We start from the raw sequence: 25,367 nt of genomic DNA, 5'->3' as shown, positions 1-25,367 counted from the left end.
AAGGATAAAAAATACGCGAATGAGATAATAGAATGGTACAGGCGTTCTTGAAATTGTTTTGCAGCTACATTATTATTATTGCAAATAGTTTTTAGAACAAAGCACAACTGCGTAAGCACCTACATATTTTCCACTGTATTGTGTCTGATAGCGGACAGCCCTATTCCCCTTGTTCTCTCATGTGTACTTCCATATGTCGTTCTCTTCTCACGTTCTAAATCGTTCCATTCAATTACTCTTCACTACATCTTTCCATATCCATCGTACGGAAAATTATTTCGAGTAAATGTCAAAGTAATAAAAGCTTCAAAAAAATATGCGCTCATATCTGGCATTTCACTGATTTCCCTAGTTCTATTCTATTAAGTCTATTCAAATAGGCTTGTTATTCTTCTTTCTCTATGAAAGAGGAAACTCTTTCATATTATAATATTTAATAACAAACATGCTACTTTAATATCACGAACAAAATTAACGAGCAACATTGTAGATACCTACAGCTTATAAGATGTGCTAATTTAATCTGCCTCTTGCTACAGTCTTTAATTCACCTTTCTTTGTCTAAATTCTGCGATAGTAATCGTATGTAATAATAACGCACTCTTAATTAATGAAATTCTAAATAAGTTATCTATTTTTTACAGTTACCTGTGCGAAGCTACTCATTAACATAGTTGCTTGAATTCATTACATGAACACGGATGAAACTTTATAACTTTTTGAAAACCCTATACGATTCCATAACCCCTGTTTTCGAAAAGCTTAAATAACTACAATTATTCAACATTAATTAATACTATTCATTCATTACTAACATTCAGATTATTAGCATTCATCTGCTACCAAAACTTTACTTCGTTAAAACTCATTAGAACGAAATAAAAGCAACGATAACGTGCAGCAATTTTTAATTAGAAAAAACGCAAAAAGAAGACCATGCACTCTGAGACTGATTACTACAAGATAAAATTTAAACAGACTTCCTTTTATTTTACATTTATTCTTACTAATTGAACCGCCACCGAAAAAGAGGTACTAAAAGTTGCCATATTGAAGTCAAGGGAAGAAAGAAAAAAAGTTCATTCTCCGATCGACGAACCACTCAAGCGATCCATTAATTAATTCATCCAGCTTGACGTACAGTAGACGACACACACATGGCCAGGCGAACTGGTATCAGCGTTTTCATCTTTTAAGCTTCTGAAGTTTCCTTTTTACTGGTTTATCGCGACTTCCGCGTCGTTTCGAACGTCACGTTACGCGGAACACCTTGTACATTACCCGACCCACACATGCTACCTACCTATCTTCTTCAATCATGCACCTGCCGCGAGAATAGGAACTCCTCAGACGGTCCCACGATACGCGAGACAAATTCTTTATGCAAGCACGCTTTTTGCTTTGCAATTTTTATCGCGAAGTGCAACCTCCAGGTCGATAAACCTTGTCGAAAGCACCTTGACGAAGGTAATTAACGGGTACGAATGACGAGCGATACTAAATATGGCAACAGGCGAAACGGAAATTCGCTAAAAATGTCAGAATAGTTTCTGTCATAATTTTGTCTTATTTTTGAGGGGTGCAATATGAGAAACGATACGACTGTCTGAAGGAATGAAATGTATAATTAAAGAAAGAATGTTTGGCTATGAAAACGAAGTTCGAAGGTTCTGAAGTGAAAATTTAAATTGAATACGTTTGTAGTGGCGGAATGATGCATGGAATATTCAATTTAATCAGGATTTTTCAATATGTCTGATTTCATTGAAAAGAGTTCACATCCTCTGTGAATTATTCTTTCTTTTTTTAATATTTCTCCGTGTCCAGTTCACTATGCAACAAAGTTTTCAAGAACTAACAAAATTTGTTTGTGGATCTGACAATTATTTTTCAGTTGTATACTCAGTAATTGAATGCATAGCCTACACAAATATATACTCATATATTTTACTGAAAAAATGGATCCTTTATGACGAGTCTATTGCATGGCATACACAATACGTTTAATTTGACTTTTAATTGAAACAGAGTTGAAAGGTACAGGGTTTAATAAAATTTCATCTGAACTAGAAACCGTATCTCTTGACATCGCTATTGTAGCGTTGCTTAATTAAAAAACTAAAAGACGAATTCATATTTTTTCATATTAATTGCATTCTGCCACAAACAGTGTAATATTTCAAAGGAAATAACTTACAACTTTCTCTTAACAAAATTTAGTTTTTTGTTACGAAGCTACTCAGCACTGGATCAATAAATAGAAAAAAAGGAAACAAGAAACTTTCGAATGAAATATTTTTGGAAAACACTCTCCAGCGACGGAGGCGACTCCCGAACGATCGATTAATTCGTTTACCAGCAACGTTTTAAATCCAATTTTCCACTTCGTCGTGCGATAAATCGGAGGCCTGCGAATTTTCGTTCCTCTAACGTCCAGTAGGTCAGAGTTAGCGAAACGAATCGAGCTCGAGCAAAAGGCAGTGTAAAATCTACAAAATGGTTCTAAAAACTAGATTAAGCTACAACCTTTATACTAGGTAGGTATAAAGGAGCAAATCTAATAAAGGGAACAGCTTCGCGATTCCTTTCATCCCATGACCATATTTCGTTCAAAAGATTCAACCTATAGTTAACTGAATTTATTAGTTTTAATCTAGGTAGATAAATTAATATTTATCAGTATTCTGTATATACAGATATTAAGTTTTGTAATTAATATGCTACGTCTGACATGACATGGATATTTTCACTTAAATATCACATCGCCTATTTTCTGCAACATTGGTAAACTCGAAAATCATGATTTTCAGAGATATGAGACAATATCGCCATTTAATGCAGAATCTGCTCCTTCTGTATAAATATCCAACTCAAAAAGAGCAAATTTGTTAATCATGAGCGATATGAACAGAAAAATCCAACATTCCAATTAATCGAAATTTCCCTATATCGAGAACCTCCCACGAACAAATAAATGAAATAATTCGAAAAGAAGAATCTATTCCACCATCACATTTACACAGATAATTCCTCGCTAAAAATCAATGGTCCACCCTTCAGATAGCCCCATTTCGGTACGAGCTTTTCGATGAGATTTTTATGAGCTGTAGAGGGGATCATCCAAAATAATTTCACAAAATGGTATGGCACAAATCTCTCCCATTTTCGAGAAATAAATTATTAAAAATATACAATTCTGGCATCGCACGGTCAATTCTTAAAAAAATTTGCCCCAAAATATTACACATTATTACTCTTTTCAATTAAAACCACACAATAAATGGAAGAAAAAGCAAACACCCATAGCTCCAGTACCTTGAATCTCTTGTTCATCGAATACTCGGCACGCTCATGTATGATACTCAATATAAAACCAGAAAAGCATAGAATTTTCTCTACACCAATTCTCTCTCTAACAAATGTTGGTTTCCTACAAGTACCTCGTTGACATTTAAAAATGTTTACATTTTTAACACGTTGCCTGCCACCTTAGTCACATGTGACCACAGATTCTTTTGTCTATAACACCACAGTGGTCTCCATTGACCAAAGTGCCTGATTATTAAAATACTTTCATGTTGCCCCGAGCAAAAAATGCGAATTTACCGTGGCGATGAACATGTCAACAATTTATTCCTCAAAAACATTAAAGATTTGCGTCTTACTACTTCGTGAGATTATTCTGAACGATTCCCTCTGCAAAAAATCTGATCACTCGCGAGACGGTTCGCAGGTTTCCCTCCTAAGTTCACGATCGCTCCTCATAACTCCGCGGAACGATCCAACCCCGATCGTTTCGCCTTCGTACGCCATCGGAAAAATTACAGCCGGATGAGGCTCGCAGGGACGAGAGGAATTTAGTCGGGACATATCCGATCGTTGACGCGCGGAAAGATGATCGGTTTCGAACCCTCCGAGCGACGGGAAGAGGAATTCCTGAAGAACGCTGCCAGCCCTTCGCTGTCCCTCGTTAATATTCCGTCCAGATGTTTCGGTCGCTTTAGGAATGCCGATGGCTCTGCGACGACGGTCTCAAATGAAAACAGCCGTATATCCGATAACGCTTGTTCCCCGTGTACACGCACGCTGCCACGTAGAAATATATCTAATGTTCCACAGGTGAGACCCTCGCTCGTACGATGGATAAAGGGGGAATCTTGCACGCCCATAGCGGAGCAAATCGATAGCATAGGGAATGATACTCTCGCGACTGGCGCATCCTTATGGTATCGACAGGTACTGGGGAAAGTGTTTACTCATCGAGTGATTACGAACCAGAGAGTGTTCGAGGTTTTATGGCTTGGCGATGGTTCGAGGGACGTGTCCAATATTTTTTATGGATATATGGGACTATACGGGGCGAAGAGTTAGAACTCTTCTTGAGTTGGAGAAAAAGTTGTGTTGAAGATGAAGCATATTTCTGTCGGTGTGAGTCTCGTGAATTAGAATTATCTTTACTATTTGTTTTATTTTTCGGATTCTGAGTCTAAGCTAACTTCATCGATCTCGCTAATGAATGTTCTATCGAATTTTTCGTTTTCGGTAACAATCTCTGAGTTGTAAACTAATATGTAATGATAGATGTATCAACTTCATTAAATCACTGTAGAAAGAATTGAAAGAACTTCCACTCATTCTTCGTGGAAGAAGTTTCGATTAATTCCAAAATTCTTAGTACTAGTATTCCTCCAAAGAAGAGAAATTTGAAACAACCCGACAAACCTTTGATAAAATATTATCCTCGTGGAACTCTCAATTTCGCTGTGCAAATAGTTATCCTAAAAGGTAAATACACTCCTCCCCTATTGAAGGATTAAAAACCGTGGCGTTCGACGAAATAACCATAAACCAGGAAATATCAAAGAAGAAATCAAAACTCGATACGCTATCTTTACAACAGTACTTGGTAAACGAAATTCTTTAGCTGAAACGTGAAAAGAATCGTTACAAACAAACCCTGTTAAGAAATCTAAAACCGAAGGATAGACGCCAAGGAGGTCCTCGAAGACGCGAGCCAGAATATCGTTTCAACGAAACAATTACATCACGATTACACCTAAAGAAAAGTGCACTGGCACAAAGGGGAGAACGCGCTCAAGGATTTTCGAAAGAACAATGCGAAAGCGTTTCCGTTCGAGCGAATAGAACGCTGAAAGACCTTTAAACGATATTGCAAAATGGTCCATTCGTGAAATCGAAATTCAGCTGATAAAAAAGTCTTCTAATTGACTTATTTCCCATCTTAAACGGTTACTCCGAGAAATATATAAAATTTATTGTCGAAACGTTGCTTCGAGAAATAACAAAATAGGTGACCACAATTTTTCCAGTGCTTCCAAATCTGCTACTCATGAGAAATTCATGAATCACTAAAAATCAAAAAATAGCATTAGTGTTTTAGATTCTAGGCGTCAGATAAAATTCTAAACTTCATAAGATATTTAATAATTTCATTAAATAAGTATTTAGGAACACTGAAAAAGGTTTCAGACTAGTCCAAACGTTAACACAGCGAAATTGTGGTCACCTAACTTACAATTAGTACAGTATAAAGGACAGTCAATTGAAGTGGATTCTGAAATAAAAAATCGCGTTGGAAGAGTTTTCCTTCGCGGCTTCTATCGTCGTTTTGATACGCAATAGTGCTCAGGGTCGACTACATTCGCGTGTACGGTGCCCGCCGAGAAAAACTCATTCTAGGCTAATTACTTTTCATACCTGTTCTCAACTGGGTATAGGTATTGTTCGGAGCGCTGTGCTCGAGGCACGCTCCTTGCGTCACCGTTTCTTCTGACGCTACTTTTTCCAATGGCGCTTAATGTTTAAAAGCCTGCTTGTGTTGGTCGGGCCGTTATTTTTCAACGTAATGAAGAGGATTTTTTTTATTTGGAAGAATTGTGTGGAACGGTAACAAGTGAAATAGATTGACTGTACAGTTAACTCGATTCGAGAATAGGAATGAAGAAGCTTTAATAAAAAGAAGTAATGTAGCTTCCTTATTGGGACTTGAAATTGTTTTTAAGATTACTTAAAGTACGACAAAATAACAAATAATTAAACAGTATCTACCATTATTATATCTGCATGAGGGAAAACTAAATTTCAATCCTAACGCTCATTGCCAATTCTGCATATACATTTCGCATGAACTATCAAATGATCAGCAATTCTCCGACATCAGTGAATTAGTAACGAATTTAAACTCTCTTGCGGATCGGCCATGTCGGAACTATTTCGTAATAATGAAAATTTGATCGTCTGCTCTCATTCATTATTACCAATCGATGGAACATAGAAATTCTATTCTATCGTTCACTAATTACTCTCTAGTTTTTTATATTGAACTATCGATTATTAAAACTTAAACACAAGCTCCATATATATTCTTCAATATTTATTAACCAATTATGCTTTTCGATTTTAATTGCTTATTGTGAGACAAAAAGGACGGTCAAGTATTTTTTTATGTAATTTGTCAAACATTTCTGAAGAAAATAATATTCGCTAAAATATCGTTCAATACTTTTCAAAGTGTGTTCAATTTAAATCGTCAACTTTTCTCCATACTACCAAACTTTCATCAGAATCGAATCATATAGACCAATCTTTAATTCAAAGCCAACCACAGACTCTCCATGAGACCATGATATCTACCTTTACTCAACCATCAATATTTCAATTTCAAACACAAATTATTTTCATCGAGTACCACCGACTAACCGCAGACTCTCATACATTTGAAATACTCGAAACGTTGGAATACGAAACTGAGATCACCAGGGACCCACGATTACCAAAATAACCATCGAAATTATGCCATATAATCCGACTTAAAAACAGATCTTTCGCGACAATCAACCTTCGTGTTTGAAATTTGCAATCACCATTCATCTAGCTCGATCCAAAGAGCAATTTTAGCCAAAGGTATAGGAAAGAATGAACAAAGACGTGATATCCAGAGATCCAAGAGATCTAGGTCTCCTAGACCTTCTCATCGGAGACGACCGATCAAGGCACGAAAGCAAAATGAAAAGAAAAACTGGCGCAACGCGAGTTCCCGGGAACGAGCACGAAAGAAGTTTATAGCGGAGTGGCGGGGTCGTAAAACTTACCCAGATTGTCAGGCTGGAAGTGATGATAGCTCGCATGATGCGAGGTGTGATGACTCAGGGAAACATTGCGCATCGAAGTCGAGGTTTCCTGGTGCTGTAATCTCTGCCTGGCCACAGCGATCCCGACTGGCACGCTACCGGCTCCTGCGTTCGATACCACGATCCCTGCAACAAAGGCAGACGTGCACGCGTATAAATTTTCGAGTTCCATTTTGGCCCGATGCGCCCGCTGCCGCCTCGTCGGTGACGGACGAATGAAAAATCGTAATGTAGATACGTTGCTCGCAATATGCTGCCTCCACTTGATAAATTACGGCTCGCTAAGCTCGATGCCTTCGCGCCGTGGCGATCAATAAATATGGTATTTCGTTATTTTTTCGATTCGCAGGTGTTGGATTTGTTGGACTCTTGGGGGAAGGATTTATTGGGTTTAGAAATGTGGAAGGGTTTAATTTTTCTTTTAAGATGTGAATACAGTACTGTCACATCGGGTCAAATCATGTTAGATATATGCTACAGAAAATTTATAGTGTGAGCCAAGGTTTCTTTCTTGTTTTCGACCTATTTTGCTGTAATATGACACAAATTTGCTCTAGTATGTAACGTAAGTTCATGTGATGTGATAATAGTGTGTTCCCACCCTTAGTTTCATTTATTCGAGATACAAATTATTCTTTGCGTGTGGCGAGTCGTATTCGAGCTGTTCACAGGCCAAAATGATTAACTCCACTTTTTGAATTTTTTTAAATTTTAATAGGTATCTACCAAAGCACTTGATTGATGCCTAACTTTTAAAATAAATGTAAATGTTCATAATAAGTATAAATATCTTTGTTTCGTGGAATTAATCCATTTGACAAACCAACGACTCATTTGTGGTATAAATTATATTGTAAATAGCGAAGTAGAGATTGTTACACAGTCGTTGCTCGTGAATGAGATATTACGGTTTAGAAGAAAATAGAAAGACACGTTTGGTTCAATAAATAGAACAATGCCACTCGTATATGAATGACGTTGTAGCAAGTGTTTTAAACTCGTGACTTCGAACAGTGAGAAGATATTTTTGGATAGTTCTTTCCCCTATGCATATACGCTGTATCTACCTGTCATAAAGAAAGTTAAAAACAGTTTGAGAAATAAATAGTTCACAAATTGACTGCAACTTTTATTACCTATTATTCGATGTTCTACTTATCTGACACTATCTTGAAAGTGAAGTATTATTTTCAGAATATAAAAGTGCTGAGATCAATGTGTATGATTTTTCATATAGGATGTCACGATGCATGTATAAAAGCTAAAAGTACTGCTGTCATAAGTGAGGTGCAAGACTACACTTATGGACTGTCGTAGTTCAAATCGATTGCTTTATTAATTTAGACGTCGAGATTAGTCTTAGCCTTCTTAAGTTAAGTTATTAAATAAACTTGCTTAAAAAATATATCTTCTGAATGCTGAGGTGCATCTTATTAGTAAAGTTTTTTTTTAAATTTCATGATTTATTTGTACAATGGTAATAAATCGTCAGTACTCCAAAAAACTTAAGCAAAATATGTACATTAAATGATGAGTCTGTTCTTGCAATTCTACTGCGTTAGAATTACTCACACTGAAACTCTCAAAGACTAATAGGAACCTTGTTTAATCCTGATTAAGACAGACTCCCATCACCAGAAGGACTACTCAATAATCTCTTCACTAAGATACTTACTGAAACAACATTCCACCATGCTCCAAATGAGAAATGTCGCGAGTCAAGTCATTGATACGCTACAATACAAATAAGAAAGCACTTAATCAACGACTTGACAGCCAACACCACACGACCAACTCTAAAATATCACACTGCATTGTCGCAAATGTACCATCAATCTGTCTAATCATACTAGTTCTACGCGCTTTCGACTGCATGTGATTAACTAGACCAGTGATGCATTTGTGTTAGCGCCAATTACCATTTCACCTTGTCAAATTTACATTCCCATATTAACATATCTATTTCTGCTCGTGGAGCCCAGTCCAGTACCATCAATCAAGGCGTGCAGCATTATCAAGGGAAATATCCATCATTAACAGATGAAAACGTCATTGGGTAACTTTAGACTCCCTGGTAACCCAATAACCACAGCAATTTCACAATTCCACAAAAGATTCGAATCCCAAGAACAGCCTCTCTCGCGAGCTACCAACAGACTATTACTGAAATAACAGCACAATGAAGAAGGATAACACTCATTCAACAATTTGACAGTCCTCGATGTACCCACCTCCTCGAACCTACATCCCTCCATCAGTGTCTTCCCTATTCACCAACTATCTTTATCCATCCCACGACCACTCAAGCATCAGCGTAACCACTTGTCAACGCGCTACACCGTCGTTCACACCTTCATCCTGGACCTATGACACTTCCATCGCGTGTGTACTGAAAACAAGCACGAAAAGCCGCGAAACCGAGGCTGCCAGGTGGTTCCAGACAAGAAAAAAGCGAAATCTGCTTTGGCAAAAGCCGAGAGGCTCTCAACGCACGGCGACGATCGATTCCCGCCGCGGACTGGAATCGGATCTATCGAATGAATTCTCACGACGGCTCGCCCAGCCTCCGCCGCTCTTTCACGTTTTGCTCGTCGTTGCTCGCCGTGATATGTATGTACTTCCATGACGTAACGCGTGCAGCAGATAAACGTAGGCCCGTGATCGTTCCATTCGTGGGTGTACATGTGCCAGCGGGTACCAGGGATAGACCTAGGGTCGAGACTCTTTCGAGCCACGCCTTGTGTTTGCGTCGCCATGCGTGCCACGCACCTCCTACTTAACAAGGTCGTTTCTCTCTCTCTCTCTCTTTCTCTCCTCTCCCCCTGGCTCGCTATACCCCTTCTCCTCTCTCTGTTCGACTGTTGCTCTCTGTCGGTTCGCGCGCGCGACCCTCCTGACGTCTGCTCCTTTTCCTTCCCTCTTACTTCTGTCTGCCGTGTTCGAAATCAGACCGTTCTTTCCTCCTGCTCCACGCTTCCTCAATTCCTTCTCACCCCTCCGCCATTTTCGTTATTCTCTTTTCTTCCTGCTGCCACGGTCTTCCTTTTCTTCCCTGAATCGATTACGACATCCTTCTGATGGTATCATTAACGAGGAGATTCTACTTCTTTAGAGATGATTGTGAGCGCTTTGGCAGCGCTTGGAGTCACTCGACGAGTCTTTGTGCTGTGTTTGTTTTTGGTTGTATACGAGTTAGGGATTTCTGGTTTCGTGACTTGTGGATGAGTGCGGTTAGCGATGGAGGTAGCCTGTGTGCCTGTGTTCGATTTGTGGCTTCTTTGGGAACTGCTTTGGGATTTGATCTGCGGAGTTCTTTTGTGAAAATTGGGGATGCTTTCGAGTTTGGAACTTGTGCTTGATGTGATGAGGAAAATTTGGAGTTTGGTCGTAGTTCATATTTGGTTGAAGGATTCTAGGTCTGATTGGGAGAACCTTTTGCACATGCTTTTGAGAAATACTGACAGTCATTATATGTATATTCTAAGTAGTACATATTGTCACATTTTACTGAAGCACAAAGTTTAGACTTATGTCTATAATCCTTCCTAAACAATATTAACAAAAACTGCTCGTTAAACATGAAACTACTTCTTCTGCCTGTCTGCAGCATTTCTCTCCACTAACTTGGAACAGTTCGATCTTTTCTTTCTCCTCTTCTAACTTAGAGGAAAGTTTTAAAGTTTTAACTGATACTGACACTTTCTAGGTCTTCCCAGCTTGTTTTGCTTTTTCTTATCGTCTCTTCTATTACCTGCTTGTAGCTTGTTGTATTGTATCGACTCCTTGTGAAATAGTACAACGTGTAATATGGCTTTAATAGATATCGTATGGTCAAAATTATTAGTAGTTTCTTATCAATTAATGATCGAAGTAAGTGTTAGTGCTCAGGAGAATTACAATAATAATGATCCAATTTAATATTCGACTAACGACCAATTCAATCCACTCTATCTACTGCATTATCAGTGAAAGTAGTGATCCGTCGGACATAGTAAACATCCATAATGGTTTCGATGAAAGCGTGGTTCATAAAGATAGAAATAATTGCGATAACTTCTATAAGATGAAGCAAGACATAATCTAAGAACATGTCTTCATCATTAGTTTCCTAACATCTTACGTTATAAAATAAGTGCAAACCAAATTCTTCGTTTCTTCCGCCACATTTCTTTCCATTTTTATTTTATCTACTTCGAACATTTTTCTCTCGTTCCTACCGTCTGTGCCAAAAGCTTATTTCGAAATTCAACAGCGACGAAGGTCGTTCCGGCATTACGAAGAAGCAGAACAGTATTGCAGAAACTGCGTTCTACTTCTTGACCTGTACGTTAACATCACTGCCAAGGAATCAAAATGAAAAGTCGAGCCAAAGTAGCATTGGAGAGTCAATAAATTCTGTTTGAATCGTCGTGTTGAAGTATTTTGTACCATCTCGTGGGATGGTACATTCGATAAACTATCAGACATTCTCTCACATAACTCACAAAACGTTTCTAATTCTTGAGCAACATGGAACAGATTTTCAATCATTCTAGATCAAATTCTGCAATGTGAATTATGTGTATCCACGAAAAATTGATACTAAACCACGTAGCAAAGCATCTACACAATCACCGAAGGTTAATCAACCGATTCACAATCGAATACTATCCACCAATGACAACTGTGGTCGCCAGCCAGCCAGAAGGCAAATGATTCTGAAACAGGTTCGACTACTTCACCTACCCAAGACTGCTTACCACATTAGACGTCTAATCGATGTTGTACATGACCCCACTGATCGTCTCCATCGTTAGTCTATGTTTTATTTATGATAGGTGTAACTCCTCAGTTTTTAGAGATCATAAATACCTTGATCATCCGCCAGTTGTTCGTAAAAGTAATTACATACATCAGCATGGAAATTGTACACTGAACTATCCAACCTCCGCATCGTGATGTAATTAGCGATGGAACCTCTGCACTTTTGCTTGCGAGTTTTCAAACGATTCAAGGATGTGGAGTAGCGAGGATGCCTAAACCTATTTGCATAATGCTGGAACGTCTTACGAGGGTTCAAGCGTTATAGTTTCCTTTTCTTTCGTTTAGAATTAAAATAGTCTTGCACTAACTGATTGTGTGACACTATTTTTACCAACCAGATAACTCAATTATGGGAAGCGACAATTTTTTTAAGCTACTCAATTTGATTGAACTTGGTGTCTGTATATTTTATTCAAAGAATCTAAACTAGTGAATAACTAAAATAGAAATACGAAACATAAGAAAACATACGATACCTCCACGAAAATAACGCATTTCGAATGCCTGGCGAGATTTTCCAAAACAGTTGAAAAAGATGAACTAACGCTTCAAATACAAAAATGCTAACACATAAGATCACAATTTCTTGCCGCTAAACACCACCATCAAAAGGTACCACACACCCTCACTCACAGAATATCCATCAGTCTCATCACTACCTCTTCAAATTCCACGAAACACAAAACCGTACTCGAAGAAATACGAGTTGGCCAGGTGAATGGTATGTAGGGAACACCACGTGAGTCTCCGTGCGATTAATTAAAAGCCAAGTCGCTGCTAAACACTTCCTGTGACTCTTCCTCTCTCTCCGACCTCCGCGTCTCCCCCCAGACTCGCAGTCGTCTCCCCTCTGTGCCAGGAGCAAAACGACCAGCCACACGCACACAGAGGCTCTTTTTATCTTCGAGCATCACGCACACGAGTCGCGGAGGTCCTTCAGAAGGGTTCCACTCGCCGTGCCGACGTCCCATTGGTCGACTGCGGTTAACATTCAACCCCCTTTTTCGAGCTCTTACTTTCCTCCCCCTGGCCACGCACTCACCGCAAGAAATTAATCGGCGCGCACGGGACTCGATACGCCTGGGCGGTGCTTTTTTTCTTCGGGACCGCGACTCTCGCGGCGAGAACCTTTTGATCGGAGCCATTCGTCGCCCTCCAACCATCCCCCCCTTAGCTCGTGATAATTTTCATGCATCCTTCTGTGTTGGTTTTTCTCCTTTCGCCTCCTTCCTCTTCGCGCGAATATTCATGTGTCCACTGTTGACTATTCATGCACTGCATGGGCGCCTCTACAATTACTGCTCGCAGTTTTGGTTGACGTTTTTCGTACAATACGTTTGTAGTAGTATCTTTCTCGTTGTTTTGGAGGCGTTGGGTGTGTGGCGTTTGGAAGAAATCAGAGGGATTTAAAGATTAGTCAATAAAACATTGAAGCTTCTAATGCAGCGGAGTCTGTTTTTACATAGTAGATATGTATTGTATAAAAAAATTGAATTGCAACTTACCATTGCGCAATTTGCCACTGTGCAACTTGCCACTGTGCAACTTGCCACTGTGCAACTTGCCACTGTGCAACTTGCCACTGTGCAACTTGCCACTGTGCAACTTGCCACTGTGCAACTTGCCACTGTGCAACTTGCCACTGTGCAACTTGCCACTGTGCAACTTGTCACTGTGCAACTTGTCACTGCGCAACTTGTCACTGTGCAACTTGTCACTGCGCAACTTGTCACTGTGTAATTCGTCACTGTGCAACTTGTCACACATAGATTATAGTCTCTCATAGAATTTACAAAGTATTCTATCAGACCTGAGTTTAATAGAATTCGTCAATGTTGACTTTGTACATTTAACAAAGCTGCTCTCACTGTAGCCAAGCTACCTTTCTCAATTCTACAAATGTCTCCAACAGATCCTACCAAAATCTACCGTACTTAAGTCTACTTGGCAGACTTTTGCAAGATCTATATAACCATTGTTCCGTGTGCAACATGTCACTCTGCAACTTGCAAATGAATCTTCACACAACTCTCCTTATATCATTTTTCCCAAGCTATGGATCCACCATATAAAAAGGGACGCAAGAGAAACCCTTGCAGCAGCCCAAAAACTGTTTCACCAGAAATTACCTTTCGCGCACCCCTTTTATCTCGGAGATAAAAGTCAACTTTTGTCAGTATCAGAAAGCAGACACGCAATCTCGTGCAGCCGCAGTTACGTAACATCGTATTGCGAAGTTGGCTCAAACGATATTTTCTTCTATTGGTTATTACGAGAGGACCGTACGGTTTGGTTGGCTCGTTAAAAAAGGAGAACGAGCAGCAAGAATTTCGCGTAGAATCGAGTATCGCGAACGTCATCCGGCGATAACAGCGCGAGGCGAATCGACGGGGCAGAATTTTCGCTTTGGACGCTAACGATGACAATTAAAAACTACGGACGCGATAAAACGCGACTGGAAGCGGCCTCCTGTCTGCGCGGCACGCGAGAGTCGAACGGAAATTCGGAAAGTTGGAGATATTAAGGACGGACTGTGAAACGGGACCAAGTTGATTGCTTTTTCCCCGGAAGTGTTAATCTTTGTTTGATTACTGCCAGAACGCATCGAATGTCGCGAGAAATCGAACTCGATGAGTATTAGATTGTCTGCGTTTATTGGGCGTTGGTAAGGGTCTTTGTCGAGTTCAATATTTTGCTTTGCTAATCTGCATGGATGAGAGTTACCTGGTTCGACAGGAAATTTGGATAGATAATAATAAATAATTGTAGGAATTTTTCTATCCCTATGGGGAATAGTGTGAAGAATAGCAAAGAGACCCACATTTTATTTTTTGCCATTTCTCGTTCAAATCGTACAACCTGGCTGACGTGTCATTAAAGAAAACACTTGAAAAATCAATGCCCTCGAGCGAGTTCAGAAAAACCTTAGACCATGTCACTCAGCGAGCATAAATTTCCATTCGAACGTCCGAACTCTATTTTCTCGGTGAATTTTTCTGATCGGGATATTCTATATTCTTTAAAAATATTTCTGATTCAAGAAGTAAAATAACTCGTTAATTCAGGGAACTGAGATCGGTGGAAATTTGAATGGAAAAACGAACGCAGTGTATTTTTGAAAAAATTCCAGCAGGACTTTTTAAAGCACTGTTTAAAAAACATATATGGTCTATTGTATTTGCATTATTTCTCTTTACGTCTTTTATTCTTTATTTTATAAGTGTTTTATTCTGGAGTCAGATATGCAGCACCTTTCGAATTTTTAAATCTCATTTAACCAAATTTTTGAATTTCTTTCAAACTGAGAGGAAGACCTTTCAGGTGTTGAATAAATTTATTTCGATAACGATACGTTTCATGCTAATACGTTCACTCACAGTGAAGACGTTCTTGTAATACGTGTTAGGTCGTTTGTATTTTATATTCACCTTCCGCTTAATTAACGTCAACGTCGACGGGTCTCGTGCCTCGAATTATTAATGATTCACGAATTCTTTGAATTTCAGGAAGTTGATATATTTAACTCTTAACGATCATTGCATTCATGCTGAACAAACTTCAAAGCAATTGCTAGTGGATATGAGTCACAAAATATACGTCCCCGAAAATTCAATAATACTTAACAAACCACAAAATATGTTTGCACTAAAAATGTACATCACGTATCGTTTTTACTTGAAAGAAACTCAGCACCATAAAACAGAAGATTATTCTAACGTGAAAATGTCTAATTCACGGGATAAAAAGAGCATCCCACGAAATTACAAAGCTGGGAACAAACTAACAAATTGGTAATTCTGCGAAATGTGATCTTATCGTAAGCTATCTCATTCGAGAACAACCTTCGCTGTGATTTCGATAATGAAGCATTTAGGCAAGTGGTGAGAAATTGGGGTTACAGTGAGTTAAATATAGCCAATAAACGTGTTAAAATTACACTGCACCGAACGAACGTGTATTACCCCCGATTCGAGGAATTCTTATGTTACGTGTATGGAAACCAGACACTCTACTAATTAACATCCTCAGGTTCCACGAGGACTCGAAAACCGCGACTTTTTTTAATAAAGTGTTTCTCGGGTAATGTATCTGTTCAGAAGCACATCATCCCCTTTGGAAGTTGTTTTATCGCGTAACAAGTTTTTGAAGTAAATAAATAAATTCGTTTGTTGCCAGCTATGAATAATTAGAGAATAAATAAATAGAATCTTAGTATACCTGACTGTCATACACATATTTTTAATTCTTGAACCTAAGAAAGATAATTATAGTTAAATTCAGAGTATAAATTCAGCATAAAGAGATTCCCCAATATTTTGCCTCTTATAGAAGATGCAAAAGTAGATATTGAATAAATTAATACAAAATTTAACTATGTAATCAATTCAGATCTATTATATTGCTAATAATAACCCCTATAAGTAGTCGATGCAATATAAAACTTCCACTCGAAGGATAAAAGTGATATGCAACTAATTTGCATAGCAGAACAAGCACATTATCGTAAGTTTCATCATGTCGCGTTCTTATCTTTTTAATGTCATAGTAATTACTAAACAATTCTTATTGTTCCCTTCCTATACATACCTTGATATCCTATTTTTGAATATTAAAACATTATTGTATTTAAATTAGCTTACTAAAATAAAAAATAGCTTTTATACTTTATGCAATAAAAAAAAAACAAAAGAGACTAATAATAATATGTAATTACACATTCTTATTTTCATCGACATGTTTCCTCATTAGAAAGAATAACTCACTCAGAAATAATTTAATATTAGAACTAACATTGCTTACTAACTACAGCCATATCCCTCGAAGCAGTCATTTCTCATCTTTTTCACGATTTCATTTAACGTTAATTTAAAACAATTATAATATCTAAAAAGAGAAACCACGCCAGTCGTTTTAACTTCCTTATTATTTCGAATATTAAACTTCCCAAGTAGCTCATTGACCCAATCCACCAGCCCACGAAATTCGCCCAAAAAATCCACCAACAATATTTCCCAGTTCACAAACTCGGCAAGCTTTCAATAACCTCAGCAATCGAGACCGCTTTCGACTTAAAGTAGAAAGAAAAGAAAAATTGCCGAACTACGATTCCATGAAACAAGGAACTTCTCGTTCTCGCTTCCACGACGTAGCGAGGAAGGGTTGAACCTGTCGATAAGTACGAACGATCTGACCTCGTGTTAATATGTAAATCGCTTAATTACGTGCTAGGGGACACGTAACGTCGCCGCGTAATTTCTCCGTCTCCCCCGCAGAAAAGTCTCCATTATCCAGTCACGAGCACACGCCAAGCACTCCCGTTCTAATTGCTCTAATCGATAACGCTAACAACGTCCGCGGATCCTTCGCGGCGAAACTAGTACGTCGCTCGTGTTAGGTATCGTCCGTCTGGATCTTAATTTCGATTATTAATAGAGCTACCGCGTCGGCCAGGATGACTCTGTTCGCCAGATAACAGAGCCTGAATTACAATCGTTAATTACGGCGCAACGACGTCATGGACCGTGATTTCTGCAACAGCTGTCCTCTCGATTCTTCCTGGATGCTCGACAATTGACACGGGTCGCGAGGAATCGCCGAAATACGCCGAACAGCAGGGTCATTGACAGGTAGGAGATTTTTTTGTACAAGTGTTTTGTTTTTCTTTCTATCTCGCTATAATAGGTCTCAGTGATGGGTACTCGAGGGTTCAGTGATTAGGAGGATATTTTTTAATGAGGACTAGGGTAGTTATGTGTATGACTCGATTTTCGATGAGTCTTTATGGGGTTGTAGTAAGTTTCAAATATCCTAATTTTCAAAAGTTTGAATATTCCAGACGTGGAATATTTAATTTTTAAATATTCAAATTTCAAATATTTAAATTTGAAATATTCAAATATTCAAACTTCAAATATTCAAATCTTAAATATACAAGTATTTATCTAAATTTTCAAAAAAATGATATATCCACATTTCCAAATATTCAATTATCCAAATCTTTCAAGAAGATAAAACAAGTCAAGGACAAATAACTATCAAGTTGCTCTTGTTAGACTAACTGTGTTACATACTCAAGACACTTATAATTCGACAAATGTAAATAAATTTAGATATATAAAACTCACCACTTTCGGATTTCGGTGGAACTGGTTCGATCTTCACAGAAGTGGTAGTAGCATGAAGGGACGTCGATACTTCGGCGACCTGACAGGGCACCGAGGCCAAAGGCTCCCTCTTCACTACATTGGTACCAGAGCTACCATTGCAACTGGAATCTTGACCATTCCAGGACGACGCAACTGGCAGTGTCCTGCTGCAACCTGCATCGGAATGCACCACCTTGGTCTTTCCTGAAATTCACAATACCAGTTATATTAATCTAAAAGTTCATCCATATATCTTGCTTAGAGATAAATATTACTTGCAAAGAAACCAATAAAATGAAGAATCATACAAATAAAAATAGTCAAGAAAAACACTCGCAGAGATTACATTTCTTGTAATCAAACTTCTACTTGAACAACAAACATCGGTTACATAATTTCGCGGAACTACGTCGTCGTAACAATCCAACGCCAAAAGAGGCATAACAAAAATTGTCATTCATCTGACATAAGACCTACCATCCAACGTACGATCTACCAAGGGACCTTAACAAGCCTTGGCAATGGTAATAGAGCTCAATTGAACAGACGAACGCTTATATCACACTTTTCAATTGCAGCAAAGTTTCACGGGGGCTTGTCAAAGTTGCGCGCCACCCATAAAAGTCTCGTTTCCATCCGAGGAATTATTGGTCATCCCGATAGTCGGGCGCCGAGGCACAAAGAGCTTGGGACAGTTGCTGGGACAACAGGGTTCTCGGAAGCCTCGACGGAAAGAACGTGCTCGTCGGCCATAATTCCCTCTACTTTGTGTCACAAAGTGCTAGACGATGTATAAACGTTTTCGTTGTCGGCGGGACGAGCCACGGACCGTGTACAACCACACATTGTGACGCAAATGTTTCCCCGCCGCGTCCTGTCCACGTAGCCACACTCAGTGGCATAAATGCTCGCAGCACGAACGATAAAATCAAGATCGTCCTTTTTTCCGCGATAGAGACCGTCGCCTGGAGAATTAATGTCGCCGTTGCTCACGCAGCTATTGACCCCGTTGCGAATCTCCCTTTTTGTCTGGACAATCGTTCAAACGTTGGGAACCTAGTACATATTGAGGAGTTATGGTTGCTGTTTGTTAAAGTTTGTGGCACGAAGAGCAAGAAATTCCTTATTTATATGCTACGATTTATTAGGGCTCAGGATTCTACCTCTCTCTTAAATTACTTAACGACTGCAAAGAAATAGATAAGACACTTTGCATGGCAATATGTGTGCTACATGAAATTATTTTAATGTTTTCAAAGTATCGAAGTCGTTGTTGAATTCTTTGTTATTTTTTAACAGTGGCAAATAGAAACTTTAACCCTAGACCACTGAACATTCGTCTAAATCTTTGCAGTTGGTTGTTTTTCTTAGAGAGGCAAAATGTATGGAAAATCAGGACCTTCGAGTGCAAAGAGCTGATATTCTAGTTTAAGTTTAATGATCTAAGGTTAAATAAGATTTTTATTTTGATTAATATGTAGCCATATGGGCTACGTGGAGAAAGAGAAGATTAACATTTTGTGGTCTAATACTTGATGCATTATCGATGCTCTTTTTGAATGCAATTGCTCCCTTCTGAACAAAACGAAGACGAAATGATAGGAATTTATTTTACTAGTAAGAAGAAATTATTTTAATAATGAAGTTATGTAATATAATATTGATGTCTAATGGGTACTAGTGTGAATAAATATACACTGCCAACAGCTTACTTGAGGAAGTTAGAACGATACAACAAAAGGAGCTAATGCAAATGCAACACCCCAGCTAGACCTTAGCGTCTGGTATCTTTAATTCTCATCCAGTATTTTTGCTATGGATCGGCAATTGTCAACGACTTAATATGACGAATGGGACCATTAACCAGGGGAGTTTTAGATAACAGCGTTTCGAAGCTCCAAGACAAGGAAGAGGAGGAACCGAGCGAAGCCGCCAGAGGATACGACGACCAGTCTTACCGGAGTTGCAACCTATTTGCGCGTTAACTAGAATCCAGAACACATTTACCTGTTTGTTGGTAATCTTGTTTACGTCGTTATGCGCCGAGCCGAAGGATGAACGTAACTTAAACCCGTCTCCACGTGGAACACGCCTGTGAGCCACGTTAATTCGACAATTGAAGGATTTGCCAGTGGGGGATGCAGATTAATTCGCCGTTTAGGAAGATGTTAGTATTTCGTGTCTTAAGTAGTCTTAACACTTCGACGCGAGTCGAGGATTTTGGTTGATCCATTCTGATTTCGGGATCGAGCTGAATTCTTTAAATCTGAGGGAAATATCCTAGTTAGCACGGGGAATTAATTAACTTTCAGTGTTAGTTATTCTTACCAATGAATGAAAAAAAAAAATACTTCGAGGACGTCGCCAACTCATTTCGAAATCTATAAAATTGTAATTTCACAAAATGATTATTATTTAATATCTCCTAATGGAACAACTGTTAGCACACATTTTCAATTAATGTAAACAGTCGTGTGATCATATTATTTCAGAGGGGAATTCGAATTATGAAACCTGGTAAATTAATTTTAGATGCATTGAAATTATTCAACAATTTCACACGTCAGAATATTTTAAAACCGCGAAAATTTTCATCGCAGAACCGGTCAAAAGAAAATTTAATAATTTCTGCCTGATTGAATTTTTATACGAGAACTGACATTTTACTTCAGGTTGTATACGAATTTAATTCAGCGACGATATCGATTGTCAATCGCAGAAAATCGCATTCGACAACGGCTTTCAGAACTTCCCTGACAAACACAGAGTGGTGAACATTAAATGAAATCAATCGAGCCATTTGTTTTTTCGCGTTCAATAGTTCGATTCTCTTCAACGCGGTACACTGATAAAATAATCCGCACGCATCGAACGGAAAAGCGTGGAGAAAGTGAACAACGACGAAGCAGTGCATTCGACTAGCATTAATTCCCCCCGCCAACTATAATCCCCCAATTATTCATTGTTGGACACTCGTATTTTTGCAGTTATACCAGTTTCATGCTGCTCAAATGGCGATTACTTCCACTCGATAGAGGCAATATACTGATATGCAAATGGCTAGGCTCAAGGTACGAGAAAAGAAACGAGACAGGAACTTTTTCATACACAGATAAGCCATTTTTAGTGTCACTGTCCAGAGAAATTCAACAAAAAACCACAAAAAAATGTTGTTCCCTGCTTAACCCGAAAGAAGACTCAGAAATTATATCAATGTAGTTTTTTCATCAGAGATTAGAGATTTTCACGACCCAACGCCATACAGTTCTTACTGTCGTATATACTGATGTATCAGTGTGTCTCTTGACCCTTGATAAAGTCAGCTGGAATGTTAGCTAAACGTTGGGATAATTCTTCCAAAGGACACGGCTTACAGCCAGAAACCTCAACAGTAAGAACTGCAATTTTTTCACGTGACAGAAAATGCAATAGACTTCAAACGACCTCAAACAAAATCGATACTGTACATCCCTTCTTAAAGGGTTAAGCACCGTCGGATCGCGTCGCGACAACCAAGTTTTTCTCGCCACCGACGGATTACGATGTAAGCCTTTTAGCTTTCAACTCCGCCCCTTCATCGATGCTCTCCAAACAAACGTGTTCTCCGCGGAATTTTTACCGCTCCAAACACCTGACGCGCCCTTCTGTTTTCTCACCGTGGATCGTGTGACGACTGAGAAGAGTACACGAAATAACTCAAATATTTCGACAAAGAAAGGGGCTTGAGAAGCACAACAAGCTTTCATGGAATAACGCGATTTTCGCGAGCAAAATATAAATCTAACTTTAACCTTCGTAGGATGAATGCAGGGTCCTTTGACCCTAAATGAAGCACTGTTGGGAGCTCAGGAGTTGTCAGTGGATCTGATTGACTCTGCAGAAAAATACATGGAGATGTTACACACGCATTTCCCTTATTGGTGGAATTGATCACATATTACTACTTGCAGTGAACTGAGCACTCTTCTTGCTCCTGTGTCGTCTCACTGACAACTTCTGAGTTCCTAAGAGTGCAAGATGTCAAAAGGATAATAAATATACAATACACTTACTTCATGTATCAGATGGACAAGAAATGAAGAAGAAGTAAAGTGTCTAATGTTCAAAATGTGTTTTTTTAATATAATTCCTTCTCCAAATTAGTCTGCAATAGAAATTCTATTATGAGTCAAAATGACCCTGCATTCGTTTCTCGCGTCCGACGAAACCCATTCGCCTTTCGAACGTTAAAGTATAGAGCATCTTTTAAAAAGAATTGAAGAGGCATAGAGTCAAAAAGTGTGGAGCCAACAATTTCGTTTCGCTGGAATTAATTCGCTGTTACGCAGAGGCTCGCGAAGCTACGAAAATTATACAAGTATTTAAAGTATACGTGGCGTGGAATATGGATGACTCGTTTAAGTTTAAAGCCACCGCTTCGGCGTCCAACCTTGTGAATAAATGAAACCATAATTTAGAGGCAATGAAACCAGCCGGTAGATGTTAATATCCCGCGAATTAAAAAGTTATTAAGACGTGTAAGTACGTGGCGAAACTGTAGTACGAAATCAGACTCAGTGAATGAAATCGAGAGGTCAACCACTTGGGATTGTTGTGACATGAAATTAATTAATGATCTTGTGATCTCTGTGGCTTAATATTTTTTCTATATGGAACATTTAATTTTTAAAAGTGTGATTTCTGGTCACTGATAAATTTGTCAGGCAAGGTTTATAGACAGAGAACTTAATGATACATTAAAAGGAACATTATACCATCGCTTGGCGCGTAAATGAGTGATAATTAGGTATACACGGCCAAATGCATTTAATGATAATTATAATTGTGTGATTATATATAACTGTCTTATGTCTCAGGTTTATTAGCTATGGCTTACTTAGTACTGTACGTTTTTCCTTCGTTATTAGTAGCTATGTACCCATAAAATGTTGACCTCCTTTGACCAATCCTTTAATTGCTTTAAATTGTGCGTTTTTTTTCAAGTAATGATATAGACATCTATTTATTTCATTTTTTGAAAGTCAATATTTCCACTATTGGTAATGATGTACTATAAATAGTAATTTTATTATGATATCAATGTTGAACTTCTGTCGATAGAAGATAAGGTTTTCAAACTTTGGAAGCAAAGCTTCATTTTCTAGATACTTCACTATGGAACGAGTCCGTAGTAAAAAGAGTTCAAAAGTTGAACTGTTTAAGAAGAAGTAATACGTTTTAAGTGTCACATAATCCTATCCTATAATGGCAAAGCGTTATAAAGATCAGACGAAAGATACTTGAAACTGTGACTCAATAGCAACTCTGGTAGAAGTTCTTTAACGTCAGGGATTAAAATTCTGAACTCACTGACAAACGCTTTCAAAGGAGTTACTCTCAGTTTTATGAAGCCATTGGCTAGAAATAAAGTCAATGTTAAACAGACAAACGTACGCATTTGATTCTATAGTGCTTTAAAACATATCTAATATTGAAGTTTCAAAAAAATGAAATCCCTCATTCTTGTAGTAGACTAATAAAAATTTTATTCATCTTCCTTCTAGCTCTTTACACCTAATAAAAAGTTATACAAAGCCCTCCAGCTGAATGAAAATTTTATACTGCCCTATTTTTCATTCCATAAAAGTTTGAAAAAAAGAAGGTCGAGAAAACTCATTAATGCCAGTAGCGCATATTTCGATTAAATCAACAAAATTTTGGTTCAAATACGCAGTTTTCTTTTGATCTACAAAAATGACAATTTCATATGGTATAACCTAATATTTGCAACACAGGTAATATTTGTGTCCCATGAGAAGTCCTCTGAAAGACACTTGGAGCCATGCTTTCTAGAATAAGATAAATGTCCCGATACCTGAACGCTTTAGTGTCAAATGTCTCAGTAAATGGACAACCAAAAACTGCACATATCTTAACTGAACTATTTTACGACAATATTCTTTAGTTTTTATTATTAGTACTTATTTGATATTAGAATTTAAGCTTAAAATGAAATAACATTAGCGTCAGTGTCCAGGTATTGGGACATGGTCAGCTACTGGAACATTCAACTTACGTCAAATGGGACAAGAATAGTACTTGATTCTATCACAATATTAGTTCGACCACGTTTTCCAATTTCCTCAAATCGACTCTGAGTGTTCAGCCCCGCGTCGATTCGTTTGTTCCTAACAAAGGCTGCCGAAATACTGTTTCTCGCCTTTGCAGCCAACTGTCTCTACCAACAACTAAGCCCTCGGCTCGTAACAGAGCAAAGCATCGTCTAAGCCACGTGGTGGACGGGAATGAATCATGAAAACGGAGCGTAAAACCGGCGCGTCAGGGATACCGCGGAGAAACTGGCGGAGAGGCCAGTCAGTCGGCTCTTACAGTAAATATAGAAGCGGGAGAGAATCTTGCGTAAGTTCTCTCCTTCTCTCTCGCCTCCAATCTCTCCACCACCGTGGTCTCTCTCATCCCCCCGGTTCATCTGTTTCGTTCCCTTCCCCTCCCACGTTCGTCGCCTTTTTGCCCCCTTTTTTCAAATCCTCCTCTCTCCCCGCTTTGCTCCTTTTTCCTTCCGTCTTCTCGTTTTTTGCTCGTCCTCCTTATCCTCCTACTTCATCCCCTCCTCCCTCCTCCCACCCTCCTCGCTTTCGCTGCTTTTTTTCTTCCCTCCTCTTCCTCGCCCAAGGCTCTCTCTTCTTCGCCGTTCCTCAGCGTTCGAAGCTGTATCCCTCCCCTCCCACTGGCCCTCTCTCGCGAGTCTCTTTCAGCTCGGTCGGTTTTGCCCACCTCTCTGTCGCGTACGACCAACCCGCGCCGCCTCTTCCCGTCCTGACTCCAACGACCGACACGACTTCGTGTTGCGGAACGCCCGGAGGGAGTCGCTGCAAGGTCGTCAATTGCATCAGTGACGGTAGCTCCGCGGGCTTCCTGCTTCTTGCCCACGCGCTCACCTACGGGGACCGTGGTCTCGAGCGACGGAGAGCTCTCTCGCTGGGCTGTTGCTCTCGGTGCCCGTGCGAGACTCTTTCGAGCGTGTTTCAACGCGGATGCTGGGGGGATAATGGAACCGAAGTTCTGTGCAGAGTTGGAAAGAAGTCGTTTCAGGTATTTGGGATGGTACGGGGGCAGGGAAGGTACTTTGTGGTCCTTTGGGTAACTTTGGCTCAGTCGGTTTGCTTGGGAGCTAATAGGGAATTCCTGATTTCGTGAATATACACAGAAGATGAGGTATAGGAATGAAGAGACGCATTGGTGTGCTAGGTTAGAGGAAAGGTGGGTC

At 39.1% G+C, this 25,367-nt stretch overlaps 1 protein-coding gene across 1 annotated transcript in view; it reads right to left on the bottom strand.

Moving 5' to 3' along the window:
- The window catches only part of Wge (BAH domain and coiled-coil containing protein winged eye), a 193,840-nt gene that overhangs the window by 14,757 nt on the left and 153,716 nt on the right, over positions 1-25,367 (bottom strand). The window contains exons 7-8 of the mRNA XM_076392062.1: positions 18,080-18,304; positions 7,113-7,277 (exon numbers count right to left, since the gene is read on the bottom strand). Of these exons, the coding sequence (XP_076248177.1) occupies positions 7,113-7,277; positions 18,080-18,304 (390 nt within the window). The remainder of the gene's footprint in view (positions 1-7,112; positions 7,278-18,079; positions 18,305-25,367) is intronic.

The sequence above is a fragment of the Calliopsis andreniformis genome, chromosome 2 (genome assembly GCF_051401765.1).
Source record: "Calliopsis andreniformis isolate RMS-2024a chromosome 2, iyCalAndr_principal, whole genome shotgun sequence".
In the NCBI taxonomy this organism is placed as follows: Eukaryota; Metazoa; Arthropoda; class Insecta; order Hymenoptera; family Andrenidae; genus Calliopsis; species Calliopsis andreniformis.
This window is presented reverse-complemented; position numbering and strand designations above follow the sequence as displayed.